Below are 11047 nucleotides of genomic sequence, written 5' to 3'. Positions count from 1 at the left end.
TGAGGACAGGACCCATGGGCAGGCAGAGCTGGTGCCTGGGGACAGGACCCACGGGCAGTCAGAGCTCCTGCTGCTGCCCCCAGTTGAGGGTTAGGGCTAATTTTATAAGGCATAGGTATATGATTCATCTCTTTACAAGACAAAGGAAAGAACATGAAAAAAAGTTAAAATGGTATCAGTGCGGGTGGGGTCTGGTCATTGGGTGATCCCATGACTTTTAGACAAGAATCAAATCGGATTAAGTAAAGGTTAGAAAGGTTAGACGCCACCACCCTAAACCAGTTACATGAGATTGCCAGACAGCAACCAACTTAAGTTCTTGCCTTCCCCATTAAGAGCTTCTAGAGATAAGACCATTCCCCCTTCTTCCTGGCACAGAGAGGGAGGCATCTTCACAGATAGAGGTTTCCCTTAGAAATGTAAATGTTTCCCAACAAAGGGGCAAAACAAATTCCACTCCTTGGAGCCTGAATCTCATCTGTAGTTTTAAAACTAACCAGCCTAAAAATCCTCATCATGAGCCATTTTAAAATTAAGCAGCCTAAAAATCCTCATCAGAATCCATAACTGTGTCTTATATATTTACACTCAGGAACCCAAGGATCATGTGATAAAATGAAGCTATAGGTTTTAATGTCAGTCAGGGAAGAGGGATTGAGATGAGATTGAATAGATAGGGAGTATGAGAAAACAGAGAGGAGGACCTGGGAGCTGAGATGAAGGCTAAGTGGAGAATGACTGAGAAGACATGGAGGAGTGAGAAAGAAAGAGGGAGAAGCAGAGTGGGGAACGAGAACACACAAGTGGGAAGGAACAGGAGTCCATAGAAGTAAGACACACAGAACATTAGAGCCAAAAGTGATAGTAGAAAGTACTCAGTTCTTTCAACCCAGTCATTTTACATATAAAGAAACTGATGCCAGTGTGCTGATATGATTTCTCCAATTCACTGCATCCACCAAGTGTCCCATCTAGAAACTCATCTTGACTCTCAGTCCAAAGCTCTTTTTACTGCAAGAGATTTGCTGTGAAAGGCAAGAAACAAACATGCCAGATGCAGGAAGAGCTGCTGGAAGCCAGAAAGGTGAAAAATTTGAAGCAGAGCGAAAGGGAAAATGAGAAGCTCAGTAAAAGGCATATGGTTTTAAGAGCGGTAGATTTCTCTAGCTGGGAAGTTGAGGTTTTTATTGGTGGTGAGGGGGATGTCAGATGAGTATGTGAGACTGATACTGGCTCAACAAGGTTAACACAAGGGAAGCCATATTGTAGAAAAGAAACCGTGTTGTCACTTGGAATGACTTCTGATTAACTAACTCTGACTCACCAGCCCTTTTGAATCTTTGCATTAGTTTGCCTAGATAAGTAAGAGTCTGTCTCCCAGGGATTTGCAGTCTCTGTAGATTTTATGGCCCCTCCCAGCTGCAATAAGATGATAACTTTGTTCTTTTGAGTTCCTTTGGAATGTGATGACCCCCAGGTGGAGAATCTATGGTAATAGCCATCATCAATGACCACAGAAAGATCAGGGTATAGGGCATTGCTCCAGTCTCTGATGTATATCCAGTAAAACAAAAGATTATCAGAAACTAAGACCAGATGTCTATCCCCACTGGGAGATCAGATGGAAACTCCACCAAGAGATCACATGGAGGCCCCACCCAGAGACGAGCCCAATATATAACTGGTCTGTAGTCTTTGTACTGTAAGATGGTTCTTTTGGACATTAATGAGCTATCTTCTCTTTCGCTGGCAAGTGTAATAAAAAAAACCTCTTTCTCTCCTTTCACCTTATCTCTTGACTATTGGCAGGTCTTGCAGTGGATAGATGACTCCCCCTTGGGTGGTAACAGGACTGCATGGGGAGGGGAGTTCACATCTGGGTTTCTGAGGAGAGTTTCACAGAATAAGGAGGAATTCAGGAAGTGTTATCGTGGTTGGGGAAGGAATAAGTAAAAGCTGTTAGAAAGAACATAAGCAAGCTTGTGGCCTGAGCACCAATGAATCAAGAAGAGGGAGCCAGGGAATTCTAGTGACACGGGGAAGAATGCTGGACTCCCCTAGGATAGCTGGGTACCCTGCCTGCTTGAGTTTTAATTAGAGTATATCTCACCCATACCAGGTTTCTTCTCTGGGGTTTCCTATGTCTGGGAGCACTCAATTACCAGTGACCTATATAGCCATCTCTTTCTCTCTCAGACTTTTTTTTAGTCCTGGTCCTGGTCACCTTCCTGAGTCTCCATTTTGTCTCTTGATTTTTGCCTCCAATTCTGCTCTTTCTCAGCTCTCCCAGTTCTTAGTATCTCTCAACTCCCAAGCAGCTCCTAAGAAGCCTCTTTCCTGTCTCCTCTTTCAGATCCTGTACATCATCTAATATTGCCATGTGTGCACTCAAAGGTGGGGCTGGCTGGGAAAGCTTCAGAGCCACGGTGAGATCATGACTCAAGTACAAGCTGCTTCCTGCATCCCTGATCAGGATTAACTCTGCCCACAGGAGCTGAGCTGAAGAAACTTGTGGCTCTGCTCCATTTCCCTTTGCAATACTACTGGTCCTCCTTCTCAGCCTCTTCTTCCTCCTCCTTTCCTACTTCCATCCTCTTTCTCCTTCTGCTTCCCTACTTATTATTCTGCTTCCCTCCTCCTCTCTTTCTCTTCTGTCACCTCCACCTGTTTGATTCTTAGTCCCCCCCCCCCCCCCCGCATCTGTTATGCCCTTGGTGTCTCTGACCATCTCCCAAGCCTTTGGTCCCAGAATTCTATTACTCATTTAGTTACTCTTCCTTCTCTTTCCTACGCAAACCCAAACTGCCTCCTCCTTACTTACCCCACTCCACATTCAGGGGTATAAGTACTAGCGGGTACATAATTTTTGTTGCTCAGTGCAAAATGAAAATGTGGGGACATATTTAAAAAGTAAAAACAAAAAAAATGCTTTTAAAGGTACTAAAATATAAACCTTTTTCTGTTCTTTTGGTGTCTCTCTCTCTCTTTTTCAACCTTTGTGGTGTTTTGTGTTGTTATTCTTTTGTTGTTATTTCTTTGTTTTAATTTGCTAATGTCACCCATCCTTGGGCATAGTAACTCACAGGGCAAGTGAAGACCCTCTTAGGTAACTGTAGGCTCTACTCTCCTTGTTTTTGTCTGTGTGTGTGTTTAATAATATTTGGTCAAAAGGCATACATCTTGTGTAGAAGAATAGACACTGAGGTAAACAGTATGTTTGAGGGGCTCTGGAAGTGGGCATGACTTTTCTTTTGCTAAGCATTGAGTGTGGGGTTTGAATCAATCTAGTCAGGAGTTAACTGGGTTTGTGTTTTGTGATTGTTTGAACAGCCTTCAAATGACTCTAGTATTACTTTGTCAGAAGGGCTGTTTGCCAGAGGGTTTTTCTTAATGTCTGCTTCCCTCTCAGGTTTTGGTGCGTCCTTTGTGCTGTGCCTCAAGAAGAATTATCTCCATATTCTTGCTCCTCTTCCAGCAGTGCTGGCTCCTGTGACTTGACACTTACTAACCTGCTTGGAAGAGGGAGTAGGGGCATTATCCTTGTTCTGATTCAGTCTCATTAGCAGGTAGGAGCTTTTTTTTAAGGTTTGGATTGGGCCTTTAAGAGTTCTTGCCTTTCTCTCCGCAGTATGGAACCTTTAATAGTCTAGGACAGGACGTTTTACTGTCCTTTCCCCATTCTTCCCCTTCCCCCAGCTGCAGGGCATCTTCACCTGTGGCCTGAAGGCAAGAGGGCTTTTTGCCTTTCCCCCACCAGGTTAAGATTTTTTTCTGTGTGGGAGATAGGGGAGAAAGATCTGGTAGGGACTTCCTGCCCTTCTCAGTCTGTAGCTGTTCTCATACCTCGGGCTTGCACCGTGAGAAAGAATTTCTCGGGCCTACATCCTTGACTCTAATTTTTCAGGAGCCCCTGGTGAGGTCTATGGAATAAGCCTAGAGATACAAGTGAGTTTTCTCTTTGACTCTCAGGTGTTCTTTATACTCATTTTAGTCTTTAGTAATTTGTTAACAATTTTAGCTGAATTATTCTTACTGGCTTGTATAACATCTGGCATCTCTTCCAAGTCAGAAAGTTTTGCAGTCCCCGGGTCTTTGGAGGAGTCTATCATTCCTTAGATTCTGGGTTAATTGGTTGCCCTGATATTTCAGGTCTCTTATTGATTCATGAAAAGTTGTGATTTTGATTATCCAGCTTTTTAAAATTGTAAGTATGGGAGTAAAGCTCTTTCCAGCTTTCTATGTTCTAATCTTAACTTTCCAAAAAAATACTTTCTTCCTTACATAAGCCTGAGATCATTTCTATTTACTTTATAACTAGGAAATAACAAAATAAAAAGCCCAAATGATACTGGATCAATACAAGGTTGACATAAGGGAAGTCATATTGTGGAAAATAAGACACATTGTAACTTGGAATGACTTCTGATTAACTAACGCTGACTCACTAGCCCTTTTGAATCTTTGCTTTAGTTTGCCTAGATAAGTAAGAATCTGTCTCCCAGGGATTTGCAGTCTCTGTAGATTTTATGGCCCCTCCCAGCTGTGATAAGATGATAACTTTGTTCTTTTGAGTTCCTTAGGAATATGATGATCCTCTGGCAGAGAGTCTATGCTGATAGCCATCATGAATGACAGCAGAAGTTCAGGTACAAGGCATTGCTCCAGTCTCTGATGCATATCTAGTAAAACAAAGGATTATCAGGAACTAAGACCAGATATCTGCCCCCATCCAGAGACCAGCTGCCTCCCTCACCTGGAAATCAGTTCATATATAACTGGCCTGTAGTTTTTGTTCTGTAAGATGGTTCCTTCTAGACATTAGCTGGCCATCTTCCCTTTTGCCAGCAAGAAGTAATAATAAGTCCTTTCTTCTACCACCTTGCCTCTTGACAATTGGTGTGTCTTATGGCGGGCAGACGACAGCCCCCCAACCTTGGCGGTAGCACAAACACATTTATCCAGAAGATACAAAGCACAGGCAAATACTTAAGGGCCTTTAAATAGTTATAAACACCATGAAAGAGGATTGTGGTCACATCTGACAGAGACCAGGTTATGATAAGATAAGCACAAAATCTCCAAGCAGGACCAATATGAAGGGAATCTTAGACAAATGATCCTAGAATACTCTATCAACTTCACTTCCCACAAATTCTCACTGGTTTCTTGTTATAAGTGATAGGAGATTTACAGCTGGGCCCTCTGTGTAAACTTCATGTTTATTAGCACATGCTTTCATCCTAAATAAAACTGCAAAATTGCCTAATTTCATCAAGTAGGGTTACAAGTAACACTTTCTGATGTTTTAAAAAATGTTCACGTTGAACATCTACATAACTTAAAAAAATAATTGGATGCCTGAACCAAATTAATTTAATCATTCAAAACTATTCATTGAGCACTTGCCACTTGCCAGGAAATCTGTTAGATGTTGGAGATCCAGTACAATAGGGGTATAGATGTAACACCCCAAGCCAACCACTGAAGTCAAGATCTTGAGTGGACAAAAATCAGTTAAGGGTTGCCACTTTAGAAATTATTGTTTCAAGCATGCTTGTTTTTGTCTAAAAAGTCTATACATTATAAGAAAACTCAGCACTCAAAGATTTATAATTCTTGGTTTAAGTACTTTTCTTCCCAATGACAAATTAGAAATGGCAAGCAATAGGATACATTTACATTGTAAAGGAAATCTCCGTCTGTAAAGGTGTCTCCCTCTCTGTACCAGGAAGGAAGGATAACCTTACCTCTAGAAACTCTCATCAATGCGGAAGGAAAGGACTCAAGTCTGCATAATAACCTGACTCTTGTTTACTGTACCTGTGTGGTAATCTCCCATGATCGACTCTCCTTCCACCCCAAAAATCCTTCTTTGTCTTGAGCTGAAGATGATATTTAAGGTGGTGGCTTCAGCTGTTTTGTGAGGTGCTCAGGTTGCCTCAGCCTCCCCCACGTATGCATGTTATAAAGCTTTGTTTAACTTTCTCCTGTTAGTCTGTCTCATGTGAATTTAATTTATTCTCCTGCCAGAAGAACCCAGTGTGGGTAGAGGAAATGTCTTCCACCCCTACACCATCAATTGGTGCAATTGCTGTGCCCCAACAGAGCAGTCTCATGACTATTGTAAAAGGGACATTTCAATCATATGTGAAACATCCTCTTTGAGGGTATATAACCACTCTGTACACCCCATTTCTTTGGAGCCCTTTCTTCCTTCAGGAAGGAAGGCCCTGGGCTATGGTCCTCACATTTTGGCTCAGAATAAACTCACCCCAATTTTCATCTATAGATTAGTTATGGATTATTTGTGTCAACACCAAGTAGACTAAAATCTCCTTGAGTAAAGTGATCTTGTTGTCAACCACTGTATGGCCATGAGCATAGCAAGCTGTTTGGATCCAAGCAGGTGCTAAGTGACGGTTAGGTGAGTAAATCTTTATCAATGCAACTCAAACAGAGGGAGTACTTCTTCATGTGATTCAATATTCCAGTGGTCTCTATGATGAATACTGGTTCTTCCCTAAAAATAATGGAGAATTGGTGGTAATTTATATTGTGACACAGTATAGTCATAGTGGATACTGATAAAGCAAATAAAGCAAGCAATGAGAAGTCAGAGATGTGATTGAGGAGGGGTTGTGGGACAGGGGAAGAGAATATTCAAAAGGGTATGAGAAGGGCAGAGTGACAGAAAAGAGCAGGGGCATGAGAAGACTAGGTATGGTGCTGGGAAGCCACTTAGTTTCATGCTTTTATTGTATGAGTGAGAAAGAAAAGACCCTAGAGGTAAAGTGACTTTTCAACATCACACAAGACTTAATCCACAGCAATTGAATCAGGAGAAGGTGAACAGGATAGAAGCTGTTGCAAGCATAGAAGCTGGCAGCCAGAGAGGTGATTCAGAACTGGAGGGGCCACGAGTCTGAATAGGCAGTCCACAGAACTGAAGGGGAAATGACGTTCTGAGTAGGCGGTCCACAGAACTAAAGGGGAAATAAGAGTCTGAATAGGTGGTCCAGGGTTTAGGGAAGGAGTATATTTTCTCTTTGCAGATCATGAGGAAAGGAAAGGTTTTTCTGGTGGTAGGAGAAGGAAGTCAGAATAGAGGTATTGTGGGGTAGGTTTGTTTAGAACAGAAATCAAAGACCAAATTTTCTGAGAGAAAGAAAGAACATCTGCAAATGAAATGCTGTTCCTACAACTTGTATTGCTAGCAGTTCTCCTCCCAGCTGGTGACAATAAAGATGGTAAGAACTCTGGCAACTGCCCAGTTGGATGCAAGATGATGTGTGTGTGTGTGTGTGTGTGTGTGTGTGTGTGCGTGTGTGTGTCTGTGTGTGTCTGTGTGTAGGGAGTGGGTTTTCCCCAGCATATATCTGGAGGGTGAGAGTGTTAGCCTGGTTCCATTCTGAGGATCCTTTACCAGATCCCTGTGCTCTTGTGATAGTTGAACATAAAGCGCAGGGCCTTGTGGCAGGCAAATGTCTCCTGAGATAACTATGGCTCCACTTTCCTTTGGATTCTGAGTTTCCTCTCTCTGGCATCTTTCTTTCTCCTTTCTCTCTCCTTCCCAATGCCTGTTTTTGTCCTCATTTTATCTATTCCTTCCCCACAGACTTCCAGGAACTAGTCTCCTTCCAAATCATCCAAATCTTATCTTTCTACAACAATTCCTGGGTACAAAGTCTGTGCTCAGGTTGGTTGGGTGAGTTGCAGACTCATGAGTGGGACAGTAACTGTGGCAACACCATTTTCCTGTGGCCCTGGTCCAAGGGCAACTTCAGCAATAAAGAGTGGATGGAAGTGGAAAGATTAATCCATATGTTCTTCACTGGAATTCCTCGGGCATTTCACAACCATGCCAGTCAATGGCAGCTTGAATGTGAGTTGAGTTCTCTCCATGGGGAGTGGGGATATGGAGGGAGGTGGGTGAGTATCTCAATGAGTTTCTTATTCCTCTAAGAAACAGCCTCCATTCATTTCTGAACATTACCTCCCTTTATGATAAGATATCAATTATACACTTTTGGACAGGTAGTATAATCCACACCCTGATTCTTCAAAAGTTTCAAGTCTTCTGTTACTTACAAACTCCTCTCATTGCCTGTAGGCTTGTGCCCTAATAACTTCTGTTAGTGATTTTCTCTGGTCATCCTTTTCCCTGGCCTCCAACCAGATACTCTCAACTTCCTCACTCTTTGATTGACTCCTTAAAGTGTGATATTCTCCTCCATTCCATCTCTTCAGCAACGTCTGTCAATACATTCATTGTAATCTATTGCATTTCTTTCACCCTAGATTACTAAAATGGGAACACTTTCAGACTCAATCTTATCTTACTTTCTTGCCCACATCATTCATGTTGCCTTCTTTGAACAATTTGGCCCCTTCCTCATGTCATTCCTCTCTTCTTCCAACTCCAACTACTACCAATTCCCCTTATAATGAAAATCTGATCAAACCAAACTTTGCTCTATATCCTTAAATCTCCTATGCTTTTTCCTTCTTTTTCTTTTGTCTTTTGTTTGTACTCATTTTATGTTATCCTGTTTACTTCCTCTTTCCTCTAATTCACAACCCTTCTTCCCCAGATCCCTTTGAGTTACAGATAGCAGGAGGCTGTGAGCTGCACTTTGGGGGAGCCTCAGTAGGCTTCCTACGGATTGCTTATCAAGGATCAGATTTCCTGAGCTTGCAGGACACTTCGTGGTTGCCATCTCCAAAGGGTGGAAGTAGGGCTCAGCAAGTCTCCAAACTATTCAATTTGGACACAGTCTTCCTGAGAATAAAACATAGGATGGTCACTGACACCTGCCCACGTTTCCTCTTGAGTCTTCTTGATGCAGGGAAGGCAGATCTCCAGCAACAAGGTCAGTTTTGCACTCTTATCCAAGAATTCTCCATTCTCAAATCACACGTTCCACTCATCTCCTAACCCTTCCTAAGAAGGAACCAAGAGGAAGAGGGAATAATGGGTGACAGATTCCTAGAGGTGGGAAAGGTATGTCTATCTAAACTGATGTGAAGATCTGAACCTCTAAGTCTGTGTTAGAGTTCTCGTCTGAATATGTTTCCTGTTCTCCGCAGTACAGCCAGAGGCCTGGCTGTCCAGTGGCCCCAGTTCCGGCCCTGGCCGCCTGATGCTGATTTGTCATGTCTCCGGCTTCCACCCGAAGCCCATTTGGGTGATGTGGATGAAAGGTGAGCAGGGGCATCCAGGCACTCAGCAAAGTGATGTCTTGCCCAATGCTGATGGAACATGGTATCTTCGGAAGTCCTTGGATGTGGAAACCAGTAAGACAGCTGGCCTGTCTTGCCGGGTAAGACACAGCAGTCTAGGAGGCCAGGACATCATCCTCTCCTGGGGTAAGAATGAAGTGGGGCCCAATCTGGGTATGGGAGTAGATGTTTCTCAAGGAAAGCAGGAGAGCCAGATGAAAACTTTGGGATTTTAGGGACTTCAGGCCCACAAGAAGTCAAAGTAAGTTATCGAAGAAATAAATAAGTGGAAAATGAGGGACCTGCCAGTAGAGGAGGATGTTGAGGGTTAGATGAAGGATCTATCTCTAAAGAGAGATGAGGGAAGAAATAGGAAGAAGGGAAATTTGGTGAGGCAGACAGTCAAATTAACAAAGGAAAATGAGGGAAATGCAGTAAAATAGAGGGTAGATTTGAAATGACACTTTTCTGTGCACCCAAACCCACAGAACGCCACAGCTCCATGGGCTGGATCTTCTTGGCGGTGATAGTGCCCCTAGTGCTTCTGGCAGGTCTTGCGTTTTGGCTTAGGAAGCTCTGGTGAGTCCTTTGTATCCATCCTTCATGCTCTCTTCCCTATTCCCGACTTGTCTTCCCTTTTTTTTTGGTTTTCTCTCTCCTCAGTTTTCCTCCTTCCAGTCCCCTTCCTTCTTACTCCTCACTTCTTACCTCCACCTCATGCACGTGTCGTCCATCTCTGTTCTTATTAGGATACACAGTGAACTTCCAAGAACTCTTCTCCCTTTGGAATGAGATCCCTGCAGCCCAGAGTTTATCTAAATCCAATACAAGGATGATGTCCTTTCAACTCTCTTTGTAAAACTTTTGTTATTGTTTATTTCTGCTTAATGATCAGTTGTCAACATAAGATAAAAGTAATTTTGCAAGATTTGTTGTTCTGCCCTGGGTTCTGGGACTTTAAAACTGAAATTGTAACTCTTAATGGATGAGATGCTAGCAACCTCCACATATTCATATATTAGTGGGTCCTCAGGCCCATTTCAGATGCCAACTCCTCCAGAGGGCCTTCCCTGATTCACAAGTGGAAGCTGTCGCTGCCTTCTCTGAACTCCCAGTGCACTTGAACTGTAATTTGCCATATCTGCTCCTCACTTCCTGCCCTGTGTTGCAGCTATTTAGATCCTTTTCCCCTTATAATTTTAAAGCTTTTTGAGAGCAAAGTCCACGTCTTTCTAATATTAGTGTCTAGGCAAAGTGTCTTACACACATGAATTATGTTCTCAATAAAAATATTTGTTGAATTTATGCCAAATTTATAGACTTTTCTTATTCTTTTCCTTACTGACATCTTTGTAGTAGTTGAGACATTTGATGCTCTTCCTGTTAAAAGTCTTCTCACTTGGCCAAGGGACTCACACTTTCCTAGTTCCTTAGTGACTTCTCTGAGCCCCTGAGGAGAAACACAGTGTTCCCTCTGACCGTTCTTATTATTTAACTGTAGAGACCTATTGGAGTGAACCTATTGCTCCTAGTATTCTAAACAAAAAGTGTAAGGCAGGGTGTAGGCCCCACTATTCAGTGCGGTTCAGGAACACACAGCAGAGTTATCACCTTGGAGCTTGTTAGACATACAGAATCTTGGGTCTCAGACTTAGTGAATCATAATTCACATTTATTAAAGTCAGCAGGGGATTCACAGGTGCATTAAAACTTGAGAATCACTGATATAGGCAATGCCAGAGGGGTAGTAGCACAAGTGTATCAGTGAAGAGAAAAGAAGATGGTCAAGAAAAGAGAGCAAGACTGTTGATCCTCAGGATTGAAGTGA

At 42.7% G+C, this 11047-nt stretch overlaps 1 protein-coding gene across 1 annotated transcript; it reads left to right on the top strand.

Moving 5' to 3' along the window:
• The first annotated feature begins 7086 nt into the window (after positions 1–7086).
• On the top strand, positions 7087–10524 carry LOC103560983 (T-cell surface glycoprotein CD1a-like). Its single transcript, XM_008535365.2, has 6 exons — positions 7087–7247; positions 7616–7882; positions 8592–8870; positions 9088–9366; positions 9708–9798; positions 9969–10524. Exons 1-6 carry the CDS (start codon positions 7187–7189, stop codon positions 10009–10011), a joined length of 1020 nt encoding a protein of 339 aa, XP_008533587.1. The 5' UTR covers positions 7087–7186; the 3' UTR covers positions 10012–10524.
• The last annotated feature ends 523 nt before the right edge of the window (positions 10525–11047 follow it).

Source organism: Equus przewalskii, unplaced genomic scaffold (assembly GCF_037783145.1).
Source record: "Equus przewalskii isolate Varuska unplaced genomic scaffold, EquPr2 ChrUn-7, whole genome shotgun sequence".
NCBI classification, from domain to species: domain Eukaryota; kingdom Metazoa; phylum Chordata; class Mammalia; order Perissodactyla; family Equidae; genus Equus; species Equus przewalskii.
This window is presented reverse-complemented; position numbering and strand designations above follow the sequence as displayed.

Excerpts from the sequence above, each read along its gene's own strand:
- LOC103560983 (XM_008535365.2), top strand. The coding sequence starts at position 7,187 with ATGCTGTTCCTACAACTTGTATTGCTAGCAGTTCTCCTCCCAGCTGGT. Across the intron at positions 8,871-9,087 it reads GGCAGATCTCCAGCAACAAG|TACAGCCAGAGGCCTGGCTG; the intron begins GTCAGTTTTGCA and ends TGTTCTCCGCAG. Across the intron at positions 9,799-9,968 it reads TTTTGGCTTAGGAAGCTCTG|GATACACAGTGAACTTCCAA; the intron begins GTGAGTCCTTTG and ends TGTTCTTATTAG.